At 42.1% G+C, this 25,442-nt stretch overlaps 3 protein-coding genes across 5 annotated transcripts in view; 1 reads left to right on the forward strand and 2 right to left on the reverse strand.

Annotated features, from left to right (window-relative positions):
* The window catches only part of LOC148078967 (leukemia inhibitory factor receptor-like), a 38,498-nt gene extending 32,633 nt beyond the window's left edge, over positions 1 to 5,865 (reverse strand). For both annotated transcript variants that reach the window (XM_087790405.1, XM_087790404.1), the window contains exons 1-2: positions 5,722 to 5,865; positions 3,250 to 3,398 (exon numbers count right to left, since the gene is read on the reverse strand). In XM_087790405.1, the coding sequence (XP_087646531.1) occupies positions 3,250 to 3,398; positions 5,722 to 5,803 (231 nt within the window). In that variant the 5' untranslated portion in view covers positions 5,804 to 5,865. The remainder of the gene's footprint in view (positions 1 to 3,249; positions 3,399 to 5,721) is intronic.
* Positions 5,866 to 8,377: 2,512 nt separating this feature from the next.
* Positions 8,378 to 25,239, reverse strand: crata (carnitine O-acetyltransferase a). Of its 2 annotated transcripts, none has more exons than XM_087790407.1 (14): positions 25,102 to 25,239; positions 23,324 to 23,605; positions 23,153 to 23,271; positions 22,042 to 22,095; positions 20,349 to 20,514; positions 20,124 to 20,298; positions 19,723 to 19,901; positions 18,571 to 18,671; positions 16,784 to 16,903; positions 14,812 to 14,934; positions 14,609 to 14,744; positions 14,491 to 14,553; positions 9,056 to 9,193; positions 8,378 to 8,709 (listed from the first exon to the last, which is right to left on the reverse strand). In XM_087790407.1, the coding sequence occupies exons 1-14, from the start codon at positions 25,126 to 25,128 to the stop codon at positions 8,494 to 8,496; spliced, it is 1,899 nt and encodes a 632-aa protein (XP_087646533.1). In that variant the 5' UTR covers positions 25,129 to 25,239; the 3' UTR covers positions 8,378 to 8,493. The 2 variants fall into 2 exon arrangements, with proteins under 2 accessions (XP_087646533.1, XP_087646534.1); XM_087790408.1 differs by lacking the exon at positions 25,102 to 25,239 and adding an exon at positions 24,721 to 24,819.
* The window catches only part of ptpa (protein phosphatase 2 phosphatase activator), a 59,693-nt gene continuing 59,355 nt past the window's right edge, over positions 25,105 to 25,442 (forward strand). The window contains exon 1 of the mRNA XM_087790409.1: positions 25,105 to 25,184. The gene's annotated coding sequence lies outside the window, so the exon portion shown is untranslated. The remainder of the gene's footprint in view (positions 25,185 to 25,442) is intronic.

The raw sequence follows: 25,442 nt of genomic DNA on the forward strand, positions 1-25,442 counted from the left end.
AACTGTTTCATCACAATCGTGTCATCGATCACTAACCTGGTGATCGTGTCATAGATCACTAACCTGGTGATCGTGTCATCGGTAACTAACCTGGTGATCGTGTCATAGATCACTAACCTGGTGATCGTGTCATCGATCACTAACCTGGTGATCATGTCATAGATCACTAACCTGGTGATCGTGTCATCGGTAACTAACCTGGTGATCGTGTCATCGGTCACTAACCTGGTGATCGTGTCATCAATCACTAACCTGGTGATCGTGTCATCGGTAACTAACCTGGTGATCGTGTCATCGATCACTAACCTGGTGATCGTGTCATCGGTAACTAACCTGGTGATCGTGTCATCGGTCACTAACCTGGTGATCGTGTCATCAATCACTAACCTGGTGATCGTGTCATCGGTAACTAACCTGGTGATCGTGTCATCAATCACTAACCTGGTGATCGTGTCATCGGTAACTAACCTGATGATCGTGTCATCGATCACTAACCTGGTGATCGTGTCATCGGTAACTAACCTGGTGATCGTGTCATCGGTCACTAACCTGGTGATCGTGTCATCAATCACTAACCTGGTGATCGTGTCATCGGTAACTAACCTGGTGATCGTGTCATAGATCACTAACCTGGTGATCGTGTCATCGGTAACTAACCTGGTGATCGTGTCATAGATCACTAACCTGGTGATCGTGTCATAGATCACTAACCTGGTGATCGTGTCATCGGTAACTAACCTGGTGATCGTGTCATCGGTAACTAACCTGGTGATCGTGTCATCGATCACTAACCTGGTGATTGTGTCATCGGTCACTAACCTGGTGATCGTGTCATCAATCACTAACCTGGTGATCGTGTCATCGGTCACTAACCTGGTGATCGTGTCATAGATCACTAACCTGGTGATCGTGTCATCGGTAACTAACCTGGTGATCGTGTCATAGATCACTAACCTGGTGATCGTGTCATCGATCACTAACCTGGTGATCGTGTCATCGGTAACTAACCTGGTGATCGTGTCATCGGTAACTAACCTGGTGATCGTGTCATCGATCACTAACCTGGTGATTGTGTCATCGGTAACTAACCTGGTGATCGTGTCATCGATCACTGACCTGGTGATCGTGTCATCGGTAACTAACCTGGTGATCGTGTCATCAGTAACTAACCTGGTGATCGTGTCATCAATCACTGACCTGGTGATCGTGTCATCGGTAACTAACCTGGTGATCGTGTCATCAGTAACTAACCTGGTGATCGTGTCATCAATCACTGACCTGGTGATCGTGTCATCGGTAACTAACCTGGTGATCGTGTCATAGATCACTAACCTGGTGATCGTGTCATCGGTAACTAACCTGGTGATCGTGTCATCAATCACTGACCTGGTGATCGTGTCATCGGTAACTAACCTGGTGATCGTGTCATCGATCACTGACCTGGTGATCGTGTCATCGGTAACTAACCTGGTGATCGTGTCATCAATCACTGACCTGGTGATCGTGTCATCAATCACTGACCTGGTGATCGTGTCATCAATCACTGACCTGGTGATCGTGTCATCGGTAACTAACCTGGTGATCGTGTCATAGATCACTAACCTGGTGATCGTGTCATCGATCACTAACCTGGTGATCGTGTAATAGATCACTAACCTGGTGATCGTGTCATCGATCACTAACCTGGTGATCGTGTCATCAATCACTAACCTGGTGATCGTGTCATCGATCACTAACCTGGTGATCGTGTCATCGGTAACTAACCTGGTGATCGTGTCATCGATCACTGACCTGGTGATCGTGTCATCGGTCACTAACCTGGTGATCGTGTCATCAGTAACTAACCTGGTGATCGTGTCATCGATCACTAACCTGGTGATCGTGTCATCAGTAACTAACCTGGTGATCGTGTCATCGGTCACTAACCTGGTGATCGTGTCATAGATCACTAACCTGGTGATCGTGTCATCGATCACTAACCTGGTGATCGTGTAATAGATCACTAACCTGGTGATCGTGTCATCGATCACTAACCTGGTGATCGTGTCATCAGTAACTAACCTGGTGATCGTGTCATCGATCACTAACCTGGTGATCGTGTCATCAGTAACTAACCTGGTGATCGTGTCATCGGTCACTAACCTGGTGATCGTGTCATAGATCACTAACCTGGTGATCGTGTCATCGATCACTAACCTGGTGATCGTGTAATAGATCACTAACCTGGTGATCGTGTCATCGATCACTAACCTGGTGATCGTGTCATCAATCACTGACCTGGTGATCGTGTCATCGGTAACTAACCTGGTGATCGTGTCATAGATCACTAACCTGGTGATCGTGTCATCGATCACTAACCTGGTGATCGTGTAATAGATCACTAACCTGGTGATCGTGTCATAGATCACTAACCTGGTGATCGTGTCATAGATCACTAACCTGGTGATCGTGTCATCGATCACTAACCTGGTGATCGTGTCATCAATCACTAACCTGGTGATCGTGTCATCGATCACTAACCTGGTGATCGTGTCATCGATCACTAACCTGGTGATCGTGTCATAGATCACTAACCTGGTGATCGTGTCATCAATCACTAACCTGGTGATCGTGTCATCGATCACTAACCTGGTGATCGTGTCATCGATCACTAACCTGGTGATCGTGTCATCGATCACTAACCTGGTGATCGTGTCATCGATCACTAACCTGGTGATCGTGTCATCGATCACTAACCTGGTGATCGTGTCATCAATCACTAACCTGGTGATCGTGTCATCGATCACTAACCTGGTGATCGTGTCATCGATCACTAACCTGGTGATCGTGTCATAGATCACTAACCTGGTGATCGTGTCATCGATCACTAACCTGGTGATCGTGTCATCAATCACTAACCTGGTGATCGTGTCATCGATCACTAACCTGGTGATCGTGTCATCGATCACTAACCTGGTGATCGTGTCATAGATCACTAAACTGGTGATCGTGTCATCGATCACTAACCTGGTGATCGTGTCATCGGTCACTAACCTGGTGATCGTGTCATCGGTAACTAACCTGGTGATCATGTCATCGATCACTGACCTGGTGATCGTGTCATCGGTAACTAACCTGGTGATCGTGTCATCAGTAACTAACCTGGTGATCGTGTCATCAGTAACTAACCTGGTGATCGTGTCATCGGTAACTAACCTGGTGATCGTGTCATCGGTCACTAACCTGGTGATCGTGTCATCGGTCACTAACCTGGTGAGTCTCTTTATTGCCGACCAGTACAACCAACCTGGCTGTGAACGCAGCAGCAGCAAAGCATGATGGGTCGTCAGACCAGGTCAGACCAATCTCTTGACCTGAGGCTGAGATCTCCACGTTACTGGGTCCACATGGAAACTGACCTGAGCAGAAATATGGATCACAACCAGACTTCATTGATGGTCAAGTCAGAGGTTTGATTATGAAGTGACGACACAAGGGGGCGACAGAGAGTCGTTCCAGTGACCCTCAAGGCCACTTGAGATGGAGATGAAGGCTGTGGTTCTGAAAAGACCCGCATTCAAAGTTCAAAGTTCAAAGGTTGATGAAAGATCTTCTCGTGGTCTGAAGACTCGAGTCACGATGAAGCAAAAGGTTTGTTTACATCATAGTTGTGTCTCAAACATACTTCTCTTAGTATACTAGAAGTTAGTATCATCAGGATAGTGTACGTACTAACTAGTAACTAATCCTCCACAGATAGTATGTCTCAAACATACTTCTCTTAGTATACTAGAAGTTAGTATCATCAGGATAGTGTACGTACTAACTAGTAACTAATCCTCCACAGATAGTATGTTTCAAACATACTTCTCTTAGTATACTAGAAGTTAGTATCATCAGGATAGTGTACATACTAACTAGTAACTAATCCTCCACAGATAGTATGTCTCAAACATACTTCTCTTAGTATACTAGAAGTTAGTATCATCAGGATAGTGTACGTACTAACTAGTAACTAATCCTCCACAGATAGTATGTCTCAAATCACACACTTCTCTTAGTATACTAGAAGTTAGTATCATCAGGATAGTGTACGTACTAACTAGTAACTAATCCTCCACAGATAGTATGTCTCAAACATACTTCTCTTAGTATACTAGAAGTTAGTATCATCAGGATAGTGTACGTACTAACTAGTAACTAATCCTCCACAGATAGTATGTCTCAAACATACTTCTCTTAGTATACTAGAAGTTAGTATCATCAGGATAGTGTACGTACTAACTAGTAACTAATCCTCCACAGATAGTATGTCTCAAACATACTTCTCTTAGTATACTAGAAGTTAGTATCATCAGGATAGTGTACGTACTAACTAGTAACTAATCCTCCACAGATAGTATGTCTCAAACATACTTCCCTTAGTATACTAGAAGTTAGTATCATCAGGATAGTGTACGTACTAACCAGTAACTAATCCTCCACAGATAGTATGTCTCAAATCTCATACTTCTCTTAGTATACTAGAAGTTAGTATCATCAGGATACTGTACGTACTAACTAGTAACTAATCCTCCACAGATAGTATGTCTCAAACATACTTCTCTTAGTATACTAGAAGTTAGTATCATCAGGATAGTGTACGTACTAACTAGTAACTAATCCTCCACAGATAGTATGTCTCAAACATACTTCTCTTAGTATACTAGAAGTTAGTATCATCAGGATAGTGTACGTACTAACTAGTAACTAATCCTCCACAGATAGTATGTTTCAAACATACTTCTCTTAGTATACTAGAAGTTAGTATCATCAGGATAGTGTACGTACTAACTAGTAACTAATCCTCCACAGATAGTATGTCTCAAACATACTTCTCTTAGTATACTAGAAGTTAGTATGCATCAGGATAGTGTACGTACTAACTAGTAACTAATCCTCCACAGATAGTATGTCTCAAACATACTTCTCTTAGTATACTAGAAGTTAGTATGCATCAGGATAGTGTACGTACTAACTAGTAACTAATCCTCCACAGATAGTATGTCTCAAATCAAACTCTGCTGCTACACACTAACAGGAAATGACGCGGCAGTTTCTTCTTCTACTACTATTTAAGGATGATTTCAACCAGCTGTAGGAACACTAGCGACACCTGCTGGCAGCAAGTTTGGTTTCAAGAAAATCCAGTTATTTAAGCTGGTATCAGCTTTGAAGACGTGTTTATCCTCCTACTGCTGCTCAAAATACACCTGTAGGTATATATATATATATATATATATATATATATATATATATATATATATATATATATATTTAAATATATATATATATATTTAAATATATATATATATTTAAATATATTCATATAAAACTTCTGTTTACAACGTCACTAAGATGGAGTCGTTAAGGGTAGAAAGTGTCCATCGATTCATACTCAGTTTAGTGTGTGTTAGTATTATTGTGTACATCAAGAACTACATTTACATGCTAATAATTGAGACACACTTATGCACTACACATACTAACATTGAGTACAAGTTAGTATGTGTACAAGTACAAGTATGTGATTTGAGACTCATGTCTGAGGTTTGAAAGAGAAAATGATTCACTTTCTTTCATTTTCAGGACAAAACGTTCTGTTGAGACTCGAGATCTTCTGGAAAACATTGACACGAGGACCTGTTGACGACCTTGAAGTCACTGCTGAACAACATGTACCAGAGTTAACTGTAGACTCACCTCCTGCTCCGCACGTCCAGTCCGGGAGAAGAAAAACAAGCACAAGTCCTGGGATCAGAGCTGGAACCAGATGTTCCCTCATGTTCTTCCACGATCTTCTGGTGAAGAGTGTGTGTGTGTGTGTGTGTGTGTGTGTGTGTGTGTGTGTGTCCAGGAGCTTCAGCGTCACAAGCTTCCAAGGAAACCCAAACTTCCTGCTGTGGGAACAGGCTCTGGCTTGAACCACCTCTGATTCAAATATTCCGGGATCGAGTCCAACAACAAGTATTTCCTTCTTTCGAAGCCATTACTGTCTCGTGGATAAACAGGCTTTTAACGTTTGTTGAGGTTTTCATCGAAGCTTTTAAGTCAAATGTTCTTCATGAGATGAACTTGATCTTCAACGACTGATGAGAAACTATCAGGATCCACTGAGTGGTTTTAGATCCACTTTAGTTCGAGTTCACACGAGTGGTGTGTATCAACAAGTGTGTGTAGTATTGTGCAGTACTTGACTCTGGTGTTGTGATAGTGTAGTAACAAGTATATATGTGTAGTATTGTCCAGTACTTGACTCTGGTGTTGTGATAGTGTAGTAACAAGTATATATGTGTAGTATTGTCCAGTACTTGACTCTGGTGTTGTGATAGTGTAGTAACAAGTATATATGTGTAGTATTGTCCAGTACTTGACTCTGGTGTTGTGATAGTGTAGTAACAAGTATATATGTGTAGTATTGTCCAGTACTTGACTCTGGTGTTGTGATAGTGTAGTAACACGTATATATGTGTAGTATTGTCCAGTACTTGACTCTGGTGTTGTGATAGTGTAGTAACAAGTATATATGTGTAGTATTGTCCAGTACTTGACTCTGGTGTTGTGATAGTGTAGTAACAAGTATATATGTGTAGTATTGTCCAGTACTTGACTCTGGTGTTGTGATAGTGTAGTAACAAGTATATATGTGTAGTATTGTCCAGTACTTGACTCTGGTGTTGTGATAGTGTAGTAACAAGTATATATGTGTAGTATTGTCCAGTACTTGACTCTGGTGTTGTGATAGTGTAGTAACAAGTATGTATGTGTAGTATTGTCCAGTACTTGACTCTGGTGTTGTGATAGTGTAGTAACAAGTATATATGTGTAGTATTGTCCAGTACTTGACTCTGGTGTTGTGATAGTGTAGTAACAAGTATGTATGTGTAGTATTGTCCAGTACTTGACTCTGGTGTTGTAATAGTGTAGTAACAAGTATACATGTGTAGTATTGTCCAGTACTTGACTCTGGTGTTGATAGTGTAGTAACAAGTATGTATGTGTAGTATTGTCCAGTACTTGACTCTGGTGTTGATAGTGTAGTAACAAGTATATATGTGTAGTATTGTCCAGTACTTGACTCTGGTGTTGTGATAGTGTAGTAACAAGTATATATGTGTAGTATTGTCCAGTACTTGACTCTGGTGTTGATAGTGTAGTCACAAGTATATATGTGTAGTATTGTCCAGTACTTGACTCTGGTGTTGTGATAGTGTAGTAACAAGTATATATGTGTAGTATTGTCCAGTACTTGACTCTGGCTCTGAAGGATGTAACAACTGCTGCCATCTAGTGGCCAGAAACACAAACACAAAACTAAAAAAACATGTCAACATGTTAATTTTGATTGTAAATAATCGTATTATTTGAATGAAAACACAAAGAAAAATAAACTGATAGTTCTTTGAATAAAGATATAAAATATTGTTTTCTATCATCACAAAACTGTCAGTGACATCAATCAGACAAAACATGGAAAACGATCATTTATTCTTCGATTCAAAAACTAACTTAAAACATATATTTTCTATATTCAAGGTCAACTCTTGGGGTGAGGCGGGGTGAGGGGGGTGAGGGGGGGTGAGGGGGGGTGAGGGGGGTGAGGGGGGTGAGGGGGGGTGAGGGGGGTGAGGGGGGTGAGGGGGGTGAGGGGGGGTGAGGCGGGGTGAGGCGGGGTGAGGCGGGGTGAGGCGGGGTGAAGGCAGGGTGAGGCGGGGTGAGGCGGGGTGAGGGGGGTAAGGCGGGGTGAAGGCGGGGTGAGGCGGGGTGAAGGCGGGGTGAGGCGGGGTGAGGGGGGTAAGGCGGGGTGAAGGCGGGGTGAGGTGGGGTGAGGTGGGGTGAGGGGGGTGAGGGGGGGTAAGGCGGGGTGAAGGCGGGGTGAGGCGGGGTGAAGGCAGGGTGAGGGGGGTAAGGCGGGGTGAAGGCGGGGTGAGGTGGGGTGAGGTGGGGTGAGGGGGGTGAGGGGGGGTAAGGCGGGGTGAAGGCGGGGTGAGGTGGGGTGAGGTGGGGTGAGGGGGGTGAGGGGGGTAAGGCGGGGTGAAGGCGGGGTGAGGTGGGGTGAGGTGGGGTGAGGGGGGTGAGGGGGGGTAAGGCGGGGTGAAGGCGGGGTGAGGCGGGGTGAAGGCGGGGTGAGGTGGGGTGAGGGGGGTGAGGGGGGTAAGGCGGGGTGAAGGTGGGGTGAGGTGGGGTGAGGCTCGGTCAGGCGGGGTGAGGCGGGGTGAGGCGGGGTGAGGGGGGGTGAGGCTCGGTCAGGCGGGGTGAGGGGGGGTGAGGTGGGGTGAGGGGGGTGAGGGGGGTAAGGCGGGGTGAAGGTGGGGTGAGGGGGGTGAGGGGGGTGAGGGGGGTGAGGTGGGGTGAGGGGGGTGAGGGGGGTGAGGCGGGGTGAAGGTGGGGTGAGGGGGGTGAGGCGGGGTGAAGGTGGGGTGAGGCTCGGTCAGGCGGGGTGAGGCGGGGTGAGGCGGGCGTCATGGGTCAGGCCTACAGCTTGGATCGGGGTGTGGTCTCCAGCAGGTCCCTCATGTCCAGCAGCGCCTCCTCGACGCTGGCAGACAGACGCGCGGCGCTGGTGTCGCTGCAGCTGTTGAAGGCGGAGACGGTGAAGTTGATGAGGTTCTCCATGGGGTTGTAGCAGAACCCGTAACCGTTGGAGACGACGGGCCCGAAGCACAGGATGCAGCCGCTCTTCGACGGAACCTGAAGAACATCTTTAGTCAAACATCCTTGAAAACATATCATTTATTCAAATACATTTGTTTCTAAAGTCAGTATTTTTAAATGTTATTGTACGAAACAAACTTAATGTAACTTTCAGCCAATCACGTGCAGCGCAGACGATCACATGACACTGAAAATACTACATTTATGTTTGTATTCAATTAAAAATAATTTATAAAATATATTTTTTAATGATTGGAATTCGATTTATTTAGAAAATATTCAAGTTATTGTTCAATATTTTAAAAGATTAAAATCCTTGAATTACAGGAAATGATTTAAATGAATGAATACATCGCGTAGAACCCGAGTCACGAGTGACTACCTGGCTGGTGGACAGCTGGTAGTGCAGAGCTTTGGCATGGACCGGGTCAGAGAAGACGTCAGGAACCGGAAGCTTCTGCTCCAGAGCCTGGAGCTTCAGGCCCAGCAGGTGTCGGTCGACGGCCTGACCTGTGATGGCCTGAGAAGAAAGAACTCATGATCCACAAACATCTTAGATTCACGAGGTCAGTTCCTGGAGGCAACATGTTAACATCTCCACATCTCCACATCTCGTCTTCTCCACATCTCCACATCTCCACATCTCCACATCTCCACATCTCGTCATCTCCACATCTCCACATCTCGTCATCTCGTCATCTCCACATCTCCACATCTCGTCTTCTCCACATCTCGTCATCTCCACATCTCCACATCTCGTCATCTCCACATCTCCACATCTCGTCATCTCCACATCTCGTCATCTCCACATCTCGTCATCTCCACATCTCCACATCTCGTCATCTCGTCATCTCCACATCTCCACATCTCCACATCTCCACATCTCGTCTTCTCCACATCTCGTCATCTCCACATCTCGTCATCTCGTCATCTCCACATCTCCACATCTCCACATCTCCACATCTCGTCATCTCGTCATCTCCACATCTCCACATCTCGTCATCTCCACATCTCCACATCTCCACATCTCCACATCTCCACATCTCGTCATCTCGTCATCTCCACATCTCCACATCTCGTCATCTCCACATCTCCACATCTCCACATCTCCACATCTCGTCATCTCCACATCTCCACATCTCCACATCTCGTCATCTCGTCATCTCGTCATCTCCACATCTCCACATCTCCACATCTCGTCATCTCCACATCTCCACATCTCGTCATCTCCACATCTCCACATCTCGTCATCTCGTCATCTCGTCATCTCGTCATCTCCACATCTCCACATCTCCACATCTCGTCATCTCGTCATCTCCACATCTCCACATCTCCACATCTCCACATCTCCACATCTCCACATCTCGTCATCTCCACATCTCCACATCTCCACATCTCGTCATCTCCACATCTCCACATCTCCACATCTCGTCATCACGACATCTTGACATCTCGTCATCTCCACATCTCGTCATCACGACATCTCCACATCTCGTCATCTCCACATCTCGTCATCTCCACATCTCGTCATCTCCACATCTCTTCATCTCCACATCTCGTCATCTCCACATCTCCACATCTCTTCATCTCCACATCTCGTCATCTCCACATCTCGTCATCTCCACATCTCTTCATCTCCACATCTCGTCATCTCCACATCTCCACATCTCTTCATCTCCACATCTCGTCATCTCCACATCTCGTCATCTCCACATCTCTTCATCTCCACATCTCGTCATCTCCACATCTCGTCATCTCCACATCTCGTCATCTCCACATCTCTTCATCTCCACATCTCGTCATCTCCACATCTCGTCATCTCCACATCTCGTCATCTCCACATCTCCACATCTCGTCATCTCGTCATCTCCACATCTCCACATCTCGTCATCTCCACATCTCGTCATCTCCACATCTCGTCATCTCCACATCTCCACATCTCGTCATCTCGTCATCTCCACATCTCCACATCTCCACATCTCCACATCTCGTCTTCTCCACATCTCGTCATCTCCACATCTCGTCATCTCGTCATCTCCACATCTCCACATCTCCACATCTCCACATCTCGTCATCTCGTCATCTCCACATCTCCACATCTCGTCATCTCCACATCTCCACATCTCCACATCTCCACATCTCCACATCTCGTCATCTCGTCATCTCCACATCTCCACATCTCGTCATCTCCACATCTCCACATCTCCACATCTCGTCATCTCCACATCTCCACATCTCCACATCTCGTCATCTCGTCATCTCCACATCTCCACATCTCCACATCTCGTCATCTCGTCATCTCCACATCTCCACATCTCGTCATCTCGTCATCTCCACATCTCCACATCTCCACATCTCCACATCTCGTCATCTCGTCATCTCCACATCTCCACATCTCCACATCTCCACATCTCCACATCTCCACATCTCGTCATCTCCACATCTCCACATCTCCACATCTCGTCATCTCCACATCTCCACATCTCCACATCTCCACATCTCCACATCTCCACATCTCCACATCTCGTCATCTCCACATCTCCACATCTCCACATCTCCACATCTCGTCATCTCCACATCTCGTCATCTCGTCATCTCCACATCTCCACATCTCCACATCTCCACATCTCGTCATCTCGTCATCTCCACATCTCGTCATCTCGTCATCTCGTCATCTCGTCATCTCGTCATCTCGTCATCTCGTCATCTCCACATCTCCACATCTCCACATCTCGTCATCTCGTCATCTCGTCATCTCCACATCTCCACATCTCCACATCTCCACATCTCCACATCTCCACATCTCGTCATCTCGTCATCTCCACATCTCGTCATCTCGTCATCTCGTCATCTCCACATCTCCACATCTCGTCATCTCCACATCTCCACATCTCCACATCTCGTCATCTCCACATCTCCACATCTCGTCATCTCGTCATCTCCACATCTCCACATCTCGTCATCTCGTCATCTCCACATCTCCACATCTCGTCATCTCCACATCTCCACATCTCCACATCTCGTCATCTCCACATCTCGTCATCTCCACATCTCGTCATCTCCACATCTCCACATCTCCACATCTCCACATCTCGTCATCTCGTCATCTCGTCATCTCCACATCTCCACATCTCGTCATCTCCACATCTCCACATCTCCACATCTCGTCATCTCGTCATCTCCACATCTCCACATCTCCACATCTCGTCATCTCCACATCTCCACATCTCCACATCTCGTCATCTCGTCATCTCGTCATCTCCACATCTCCACATCTCCACATCTCGTCATCTCGTCATCTCCACATCTCCACATCTCCACATCTCGTCATCTCCACATCTCCACATCTCGTCATCTCGTCATCTCGTCATCTCGTCATCTCCACATCTCCACATCTCGTCATCTCCACATCTCCACATCTCCACATCTCGTCATCTCGTCATCTCGTCATCTCCACATCTCCACATCTCCACATCTCCACATCTCGTCATCTCCACATCTCGTCATCTCCACATCTCGTCATCTCCACATCTCCACATCTCGTCATCTCGTCATCTCGTCATCTCCACATCTCCACATCTCCACATCTCCACATCTCCACATCTCGTCATCTCGTCATCTCCACATCTCCACATCTCGTCATCTCCACATCTCCACATCTCGTCATCTCCACATCTCCACATCTCGTCATCTCGTCATCTCGTCATCTCGTCATCTCGTCATCTCCACATCTCCACATCTCCACATCTCCACATCTCGTCATCTCCACATCTCCACATCTCGTCATCTCGTCATCTCGTCATCTCCACATCTCCACATCTCCACATCTCGTCATCTCCACATCTCGTCATCTCCACATCTCCACATCTCCACATCTCCACATCTCGTCATCTCCACATCTCCACATCTCGTCATCTCGTCATCTCCACATCTCCACATCTCCACATCTCCACATCTCGTCATCTCGTCATCTCCACATCTCCACATCTCGTCATCTCCACATCTCCACATCTCGTCATCTCGTCATCTCCACATCTCGTCATCTCGTCATCTCGTCATCTCGTCATCTCGTCATCTCGTCATCTCGTCATCTCCACATCTCCACATCTCCACATCTCGTCATCTCGTCATCTCGTCATCTCCACATCTCCACATCTCCACATCTCGTCATCTCCACATCTCCACATCTCGTCATCTCCACATCTCGTCATCTCGTCATCTCGTCATCTCGTCATCTCCACATCTCCACATCTCCACATCTCGTCATCTCGTCATCTCCACATCTCCACATCTCCACATCTCCACATCTCCACATCTCCACATCTCGTCATCTCCACATCTCCACATCTCCACATCTCGTCATCTCCACATCTCCACATCTCCACATCTCGTCATCACGACATCTTGACATCTCGTCATCTCCACATCTCGTCATCACGACATCTCCACATCTCGTCATCTCCACATCTCGTCATCTCCACATCTCGTCATCTCCACATCTCTTCATCTCCACATCTCGTCATCTCCACATCTCTTCATCTCCACATCTCGTCATCTCCACATCTCGTCATCTCCACATCTCTTCATCTCCACATCTCGTCATCTCCACATCTCGTCATCTCCACATCTCGTCATCTCCACATCTCTTCATCTCCACATCTCGTCATCTCCACATCTCGTCATCTCCACATCTCGTCATCTCCACATCTCCACATCTCGTCATCTCCACATCTCCACATCTCGTCATCTCCACATCTCGTCATCTCCACATCTCGTCATCTCCACATCTCCACATCTCGTCATCTCGTCATCTCCACATCTCCACATCTCCACATCTCGTCATCACGACATCTTGACATCTCGTCATCTCCACATCTCGTCATCTCGTCATCTCCACATCTCGTCATCTCCACATCTCGTCATCTCCACATCTCTTCATCTCCACATCTCGTCATCTCCACATCTCTTCATCTCCACATCTCGTCATCTCCACATCTCTTCATCTCCACATCTCGTCATCTCCACATCTCGTCATCTCCACATCTCTTCATCTCCACATCTCGTCATCTCCACATCTCGTCATCTCCACATCTCGTCATCTCCACATCTCGTCATCTCCACATCTCGTCATCTCCACATCTCGTCATCTCCACATCTCGTCATCTCCACATCTCGTCATCTCCACATCTCGTCATCTCCACATCTCGTCATCTCCACATCTCCACATCTCCACATCTCGTCATCTCCACATCTCCACATCTCGTCATCTCCACATCTCGTCATCTCCACATCTCGTCATCTCCACATCTCCACATCTCGTCATCTCGTCATCTCCACATCTCCACATCTCCACATCTCCACATCTCGTCATCACGACATCGTGACATCTTAATGTCTAAACATCTCCATAGCTGGAAATCTGGAAATCTCCACATCTCTACATTTCGACATCGTAACATCTCCACATGTTTATGCAGATCTTCTCACCTGGAGATGAAACATTGTTTGTTCAGAGAAACATGTTCTGAAGCTTCTTCACGACTTCATGATGTTTGGAGGTGAAATTAAGCAACAAAACATGAACAGAGTGAATATGAAGGTGTTTCTTCTCAAACATCTGACGTCTCTGATGTGATTCGTTCAATAACTTAGTCATCATTTTACCACTTCCTGTTGATGATGACATCACATCCTCTTTCCTTCACGAGTGAAGGTTTGAGACTCTTTGAACAAACGAATGATTGACTGACACGTGTCAGTTGTTGAAGACCAGCCCAGATGTTCTCGTCAACGTTGATGATGTTGTGCGTCTCTCACCATGTTTGTGTAGGACTTGTGTGCGTTCACAGCTCTCAGCAGCAGCTCCTTCTTCTCCGTGTTCTGAGACGAGCGAGAAGGTTCATTGAGGAACAAGGTCATGTGACCTTCAGCTCACCTGGACCGCGGCGTCGTCGAAGGACTTGACGAAGGCGGCCGAGGCCGTGGAGGCGGATCTGATGGTGTCGGTGCGACCGAGACGGAACATCCTCAGAGACGCACTCTCGTAGGTGGCGCAGCAGCGACGGTACGTCCTGGAGAGACACCTGTCACTCTCTGTGGGCGGAGCTCACCTGTGGAAGCTCACCTGTGGAAGCTCACCTGTAGAAGGCCAGCTGCAGAGACATCTGGATGAAGGCGTCAGGACTCATCTTGTGAGCTTTAGGCACGTTTTTACCAAAGTGTGTGAAGACTGTGACCTTCAGCTCAAGGTCGTCGGCCAGTCTGAGAACAAACAACACACTGAAGTACAACAACACAACCTTCAACACACTGAAGTACAACAACACAACCTTCAACACACTGAAGTACGACAACACAACCTTCAACACACTGAAGTACAACAACACAACCTTCAACACACTGAAGTACGACAACACAACCTTCAACACACTGAAGTACGACAACACAACCTTCAACACACTGAAGTACGACAACACAACCGTCAACACACTGAAGTACAACAACACAACCTTCAACACACTGAAGTACAACAACACAACCTTCAACACACTGAAGTACGACAACACAACCTTCAACACACTGAAGTACAACAACACAACCTTCAACACACTGAAGTACGACAACACAACCTTCAACACACTGAAGTACGACAACACAACCTTCAACACACTGAAGTACGACAACACAACCGTCAACACACTGAAGTACAACAACACAACCTTCAACACACTGAAGTACAACAACACAACCTTCAACACACTGAAGTACGACAACACAACCTTCAACACACTGAAGTACAACAACACAACCTTCAACACACTGAAGTACGACAACACAACCTTCAACACACTGAAGTACGACAACACAACCTTCAACACACTGAAGTACGACAACACACTGAAGTATGACAACACATTGAAGTACAACAACACAACCTTCAACACACTGAAGTACGACAACACAACCTTCAACACACTGAAGTACAACAACACAACCTTCAACACACTGAAGTACAACAACACACTGAAGTACGACAACACACTGAAGTACAACAACACACTGAAGTACGACAACCCACTGAAGTACGACAACACACTGAAGTACGACAACCCACTGAAGTACGACAACGCACTGAAGTACGACAACACACTGAAGTACGACAACGCACTGAAGGACGACAACGCACTGAAGTACGACAACACACTGAAGTACAACAACACACTGAAGTACAACAACACACTGAAGTACAACAACACACTGAAGTAAAACAACACACTGAAGTAAAACAACACACTGAAGTACAACAACACACTGAAGTACAACAACACACTGAAGTACAACAACACACTGAAGTACAACAACACACTGAAGTACGACAACACACTGAAGTACGACAACACACTGAAGTACAACAACACACTGAAGTACAACAACACACTGAAGTACAACAACACACTGAAGTACAACAACACACTGAAGTAAAACAACACACTGAAGTACAACAACACACTGAAGTACAACAACACACTGAAGTACAACAACACACTGAAGTAAAACAACACACTGAAGTACAACAACACACTGAAGTACAACAACACACTGAAGTACAACAACACACTGAAGTACAACAACACACTGAAGTACAACAACACACTGAAGTACAACAACACACTGAAGTACGACAACACACTGAAGTACAACAACACACTGAAGTACAACAACACACTGAAGTACAACAACACACTGAAGTACAACAACACACTGAAGTACAACAACACACTGAAGTACGACAACACACTGAAGTACAACAACACACTGAAGTACAACAACACACTGAAGTACAACAACACACTGAAGTACGACAACACACTGAAGTACAACAACACACTGAAGTACAACAACACACTGAAGTACAACAACACACTGAAGTACGACAACACACTGAAGTACAACAACACACTGAAGTACAACAACACACTGAAGTACAACAACACACTGAAGTACAACAACACACTGAAGTACAACAACACACTGAAGTACAACAACACACTGAAGTACAACAACACACTGAAGTACAACAACACACTGAAGTACAACAACACAAACACACCTGTCGATGCTCTGCTTCGCCTCCTCGATGTCTCTCCTGATCTCCGTAGTGACCTTGAACTCCAGCTTCTGTGGCGGCGACAGATGCATCATGGGAGTTCTCTTCACTTCTGGTCTGCACCTGTCGCAGTTCAGGATCAATACACCGTGATCGTATGATTGACAGTCACATGAGATTTGATTGGAGCAGACATGTGTCAATCAAAACATGATTCGGAACAAGTCATGAAATGATCCACGAGTCAAATGATTCATTGAGTCGAGTCATCAGAGTAATATAATATAAATATATTTATATAAATATAAATATAAACATTAAATATTAAATATAAATATAAATATAAATATAAATATAAATATTGAATATTGAATATTGAATATTAAATATAAATATTAAATATTAAATATTAAATATTAAATATTGAATATTGAATAGTGAATATTAAATATTAAATATTAAATATTAAATAATAAATAATAAATAATAAATAATAAATAATAAATAATAAAAAATAAAAAATAAAAAATAAATGTTAAATATTGAATATTGAATGCGTTAAATATAAAATATTGAATATTGAATATTAAATACTAAATATTACATATAAATACTAAATATTACATATAAATATTAAATACTAAATATTACATATTAAATGTTAAATATTAAATATTAAATATTAAATATTAAATATTAAATATTAATACTAAATATTAAATATTAAATATTAAAAACTAAATATTAAATATTAAATATTAAATACTAAATACTAAATATTAAATACTAAATACTAAATAATAAATACTAAATAATAAATATTAAATATTAAATACTAAATACTAAATATTAAATACTAAATACTAAATATTAAATATTAAATATTAAATACTAAATATTAAATACTAAATACTAAATAATAAATATTAATACTAAATATTAAATATTAAATATTAAAATACTAAATATTAAATATTAAATATTAAATACTAAATACTAAATATTAAATACTAAATACTAAATACTAAATACTAAATAATAAATATTAAATACTAAATACTAAATATTAAATACTAAATACTAAATAATAAATATTAAATATTAAATATTAAATATTAAATACTAAATACTAAATATTAAATATTAAATACTAAATACTAAATAATAAATATTAAATATTAAATATTAAATATTAAATATTAAATATTAAATATTAAATAATAAATATTAAATATTAAATACTAAATATTAAATACTAAATATTAAATATTAAATATTAAATACTAAATATTAAATATTAAATATTAAATATTAAATACTAAATACTAAATAATAAATATTAAATACTAAATACTAAATACTAAATACTAAATAATAAATATTAAATATTAAATATTAAATATTAAATACTAAATACTAAATAATAAATAATAAATAATAAATATTAAATACTAAATACTAAATACTAAATACTAAATATTAAATACTAAATAATAATAATAAATATGAAATACTAAATATTAAATATTAAATATTAAATATTAAATACTAAATACTAAATACTAAATAATAAATTTTAAATACTAAATATTAAATACTAAATACTAAATACTAAATATTAAATATTAAATACTAAATAATAATACTAAATATTAAATACTAAATATTAAATATTAAATACTAAATACTAAATACTAAATACTAAATACTAAATATTAAATACTACATATTAAATACTAAATATTAAATATTAAATAACAGTTCATAGCAGTAAGTTAGTAAAGACTGACGTGTACTGGACGACGTGGTCGATCAGAGCCACTATAGGAGGACCTTCAGCAGGAGAGTGTTCGTAGTTTACTCCACATGTTCCGTCTTCAGCCACGATGAACTGAGAGAAACACATCAATAGAAATATATAAACATACAACTATAAACATATAAATATAAACATATAAATATAAACATATAAATATAAACATACAACTATAAACATATAAATATAAACATATAAATATAAACATATAAATATAAACATACAACTATAAACATATAAATATAAAGACATAAACATATAAATATAAACATATAAACATATAAAGATATAAATATAAACATACAACTATAAACATATAAATATAAAGATATAAACATATAAATATAAACATATAAAGATATAAATATAAACATACAACTATAAACATATAAATATAAAGATATAAACATATAAATATAAACATATAAACATATAAATATAAACATACAACTATAAACATATAAATATAAAGATATAAACATATAAATATAAACATATAAAGATATAAATATAAACATACAACTATAAACATAAACATATAAATATAAACATATAAATATAAAGATATAAACATATAAATATGAACGTATAAATACAAACATAGAACTTTAAACATATAAATATAAATATATAAATGTAAACATATAAACATATAAATAAATATATAAATATAAAGATATAAATATAAAATATAAATACAAAGATATATATAATATATAAATATATAAACATATAAATAAATATAAATATATAAATATAAACATATAAATATAAAGATATGAAGATATATATAATATAGAAACATATATTATGTTATATATATATATATATATATATTTTCTTCAGTCACAGGCTCTGGTTCATCATGAAAAGTAAGAACATGTTCGAGTCTGAATCTAAAAGTCAATATTGGTCTGATTTTAATGATTCAACATATTCAACCTTAACTTGTTTAACCAGTAACAAGGTTAAGTCGAGAAATACACACGTTTAGGAATATTCATGTAATTATTGATAGTTTGGATGCTTCAGTGAACATTTACCATACATATATATATATATAGATATATTTATATCTATATATATATATATGTAAATATATGAATCCAAGTCAACGTGGACTCACCTGCAGGGTCTTGTCGAACCACCGGTTGCCACTGTTCCCTCGAGATCCTCCTCCGTGGAGCATCTGCTCAGCTGCTGGACTGAGACCCAGGTCTTCAGACTCCTGAGGCCCGGATCCGTCCAGACACAGCATGAAGATGCTCCTCTGGATCTGCAGGACCGACTCCTTGTTGGTCTTGTCTGGACACACGTGGACCAGTTACAAGCTTCAAGAAGGAGGACTTGAGGTTCAGGAACCGATCAAACCCACAGACGTGTGGTTTAATGTTTCTCTTTACAAACCATCATAATATCCTACGCTCCTGAACGCACCATAACCGTCCACGTGTCATTGAATGCATCACTGGCGTGTGATAAGAACGAGAACAGTTGTCGTGGTTCATCCTCACGTTCATGACGCACCTTTGGTGAGGCTCAGGTAGGTCTTGGCCCAGGAGTCGCGGTGCTGGGTGGTGAGGATCCCGACCGGTTCTGGACGGGTCTGATCCGGACCGGAACAGATCCTCTGCAGCTGGACGAAGATCTGCTCCGTGGTCAGCGGCGTCCAGTCGTCGTCGTAGACGTCCAGCTTGAAGAACTGCAGCAGACTGTAGACTCAGGTGGACCAGGACGTGTGCGGCGGCTCACCTGGAAGTTGAAGGCCACGGTGATGTGTCTGGGAGGCTTGGAGCTCCTGCCGTGGTTCACGATGGAGTCTCTCTTCAGACCCGGGACGCGGCAGGACGACAACACTTCGTAATACTGGCTCATACACAAGGGCTGGTTGCCGAGGTACTCCACCGGCAGAGACTCACTGCAGCAACAAAACACAACACAACACATCACGACAAGTTACGACATACATTGCGCCACGCCACGCCACGACATACGTCACGACATACGACACGTCACGACACGACATACGTCACGACATACGACACGTCACGACACGACATACGTCACGACATACGTCACGACATACGACACGACATATGACATGCCACGCCACGACATACATCACGACATACGACACGCCACACGTCACGACATATGACACGTCACGACACGACATACGTCACGACATACGTCACGACATACGACACGACATATGACATGCCACGCCACGACATACATCACGACATACGACACGCCACACGTCACGACATATGACACGTCACAACACGACATACGTCATGACATACTACACGACACGTCACGACATGCGACACAAAAACGACATATGACACGTCACGACATACGACACGCCACGTTACGACATGCGACACAACACGACATACGACACACCACGACACGTCACGACATACGACACACCATGACACGACATACGCCACGACATACACCACGACATACGACACGTCACGACACGACATACGTCACGACATACGTCACGACATACGACACGACATATGACACGCCACGACATACATCACGACATACGACACGCCACACGTCACGACATATGACACGTCACGACACGACATACGTCATGACATACTACACGACACGTCACGACATGCGACACAAAAACGACATATGACACGTCACGACATACGACACGCCACGTTACGACATGCGACACAACACGACATACGACACACCACGACACGTCACAACATACAACACACCACGACACGACATACACCACGACATACGACACGTCACGACACGACATACGTCACGACATACGTCATGACATACGACACGACACCACACGACATACGTCACGACATACGTCATGACATACGACACGACACCACACGACATACGCCACGACATACGTCACAACACGACATACGACACGCCACGACATACGTCACAACACGACATACGACACGCCACAACACGACATACGCCACAACATACATCGCGACGCGACGCGACACGACACGACATACGCCACAACATACATCGCGACGCGACGCGACACGACACGACATACGCCACGACACGTCACGACATACGACACGACACGACATTTAGAAGGAATTCATTTAGAAATAAAAATATCCAAGCGTAAACATGAATGAAATGATTTCAATGAGGATCATGAGACGATCCAGCAGCTCTGAGCTCTGTTGCTTTAGTCTCTTACACCAACATTTGCATTGAATTAAAAACATGAATAATAAATAACAAATAGTCATGATATGATAATAAATCAATATTTACATTTTAACTTTGAATATTCAAAGTATTATTCAATAAAAACAATCTTTTCAATATAAAATGATTCAAGTCAATTATAAAAAGCTTTAAAAAAAACATCATTCGTTCGTCAATGTTGTGTTTTTCACTCGAGTCTTGAACGACCATCACTTACTTGTCAATCATCGTCTTGAAGTCGAGAACACCTGAGATCAGTTTAGCAGCAAATCTGTTGGAACAAGACGGTCAGAGTTGAGACTCACTAACTAGTTATTATGTTTTATATTAATGTTCTATTACACACTCACTAGCTGGTTATTATGTTTTACATTAATGTTCTATTACACACTCTCTAACTAGTTATTATGTTTTACATTAATGTTCTATTACACACTCTCTAACTAGTTATTATGTTTTATATTAATGTTCTATTACACACTCACTAACTAGTTATTATGTTTTATATTAATGTTCTATTACACACTCACTAGCTAGTTATTATGTTTTACATTAATGTTCTATTACACACTCACTAACTAGTTATTATGTTTTATATTAATGTTCTATTACACACTCACTAACTAGTTATTATGTTTTACATTAATGTTCTATTACACACTCACTAACTAGTTATTATGTTTTATATTAATGTTCTATTACACACTCACTAACTAGTTATTATGTTTTATATTAATGTTCTATTACACACTCACTAACTAGTTATTATGTTTTACATTAATGTTCTATTACACACTCACTAACTAGTTATTATGTTTTACATTAATGTTCTATCACAGACTCACTAACTAGTTATTCATGTTCTATCACAGACTCACTAACTAGTTATTCATGTTCTATCACAGACTCACTAACTAGTTATTCATGTTCTATCACAGACTCACTAACTAGTTATTCATGTTCTATCACAGACTCACTAACTAGTTATGCATGTTCTATCACAGACTCACTAACTAGTTATTCATGTTCTATCACAGACTCACTAACTAGTTATTCATGTTCTTCCACAGACTCACTAACTAGTTATTCATGTTCTATCACAGACTCACTAACTAGTTATTCATGTTCTATCACAGACTCACTAACTAGTTATTCATGTTCTATCACAGACTCACTAACTAGTTATTCATGTTCTATCACAGACTCACTAACTAGTTATGCATGTTCTATCACAGACTCACTAACTAGTTATTCATGTTCTATCACAGACTCACTAACTAGTTATTCATGTTCTATCACAGACTCACTAACTAGTTATTCATGTTCACCTCATCTGTCCTTCTCTGCTGTTGAAGTTCATTGAAGGCAGCACGAGTCCAGGACTTGAATGCACCACGACAGGAAGACGGTAGTCCAGATAAGCCACGTTCACCCACCAGTCTGACAGCTGCTCAGAGACGTCAGAGCTGAACCTTCACAGATGTTTGCATCAACTTTACCCAGTTCTCGGTGCGAGTCGCTCTCTGCTCCAGACCCGCCTGCAGTCGCTCGCCGACGCCGCCCGGCTTCACGAAGGCGTCCAGCAGCTCGCGGGTCCGCCTCAGCTCCTCGGCCTCCACGATGGGCTCCAGGACGCTGAGGTAGCGCTCGCAGGTCTGCTGCAGGGCCGGGACCGGCAGGCTGGGCAGACCACTCTGGTGGGTCAGGAACCTGCCGCTCAGACGCTTCACCGGCCGCAGGAGCGAGCAGGGCTTGGTGAAGGTGCCGACGCCCATCCTCACCTGAGGGTCAGCAGAGGGTCAGCAGAGGGTCAGCAGAGGGTCAGCAGAGGGTCAGCAGAGGGTCAGCAGAGGGTCAGCAGAGGGTCAGCAGAGGGTCAGGTGTTTCAGTGTGTGACAAAAACTACACAACAGACACACATGAAGCAACACAACAGACACACATGAAGCAACACAACAGACACACATGAAGCAACACAACAGACACACATGAATCAACACAACAGACACACATGAAGCAACACAACAGACACACATGAAGCAACACAACAGACACACATGAAGCAACACAACAGACACACATGAAGCAACACAACAGACACACATGAAGCAATACAACAGACACACATGAAGCAACACAACAGACACACATGAAGCAACACAACAGACACACATGAAGCAACACAACAGACACACATGAAGCAACACAACAGACACACATGAAGCAACACAACAGACACACATGAAGCAACACAACAGACACACATGAAGCAACACAACAGACACACATGAAGCAACACAACAGACACACATGAAGCAACACAACATACACACATGAAGCAACACAACAGACACACATGAATCAACACAACAGACACACATGAATCAACACAACAGACACACATGAAGCAACACAACAGACACACATGAAGCAACACAACAGACACACATGAAGAAACACAACAGACACACATGAAGCAACACAACAGACACACATGAAGCAACACAACAGACACACATGAAGCAACACAACAGACACACATGAATCAACACAACAGACACACATGAATCAACACAACAGACACACATGAAGCAACACAACAGACACACATGAAGCAACACAACAGACACACATGAATCAACACAACAGACACACATGAAGCAACACAACAGACACACATGAAGCAACACAACAGACACACATGAAGCAACACAACAGACACACATGAAGCAACACAACAGACACACATGAAGCAACACAACAGACACACATGAAGCAACACAACAGACACACATGAATCAACACAACACAAACACATGACTCAACAAACATACACAAATGAATCAACACAACACAAACACATGAATCAACACAACACAACACAAACACAACACACCTTCACATCCTCAGCAGCTCCTCGTCAAACGATCATAAAATAAACATTTATTGAGACAAAAGCTCTTTGCAGTTGAAGGATCAAAGGTTGTTGTCACGAGCTTCATTCAAACGTGTAACGATGATCTCGAGCCGATCGAACCTGAGACTCTGATCGATCCTTTGATACAACATTGAAAACACGCTTTAAAAACGTTCTTAACATGTGTTTACTTCCGACGCAGCTCGAGCTAGCAGGCTAACAGCTAGCATGCTAACAGTTAGCCGCACTGACGCTGAAGGTTCTTGATGATTATTGATTGACAGGTCAAAGAACGACCGCATCATAAACGTCACGAGAACAAAGTTCTTGAGGAACATAAGTTAAAGTTAAGGTTCTCACCATCGTTGAGCTGCAGCTGCTCCACATCCTGAAGGAGATCCAGAAGAAGTTCACACGAAGCTTCTGGTTGGATTGATTGACAGGTGAGTCCAGAGACTCTGACAGCAGATCATCAGCTGATCACCAGTCGTGCTGTCAATCACCCGCAGGCGTGGCTTAATACCGCCTCATGAATATTCATGCGGCCGCCGATAACAAATATTAGTTTTCGTTTTTATTATAATTGTAACTTAATTATTGTTGTTATACTTGTTTTATTTTGTGTGTTTTATTTTTTTAATACTGTCTTTCCTATAACGTTTAAATGTGAACTGTATGTCGTTTCAATTGTTTGTTTTTTC

Source organism: Callionymus lyra, chromosome 5 (genome assembly GCF_982586985.1).
Source record: "Callionymus lyra chromosome 5, fCalLyr1.hap1.1, whole genome shotgun sequence".
Taxonomy (NCBI): Eukaryota; Metazoa; Chordata; class Actinopteri; order Syngnathiformes; family Callionymidae; genus Callionymus; species Callionymus lyra.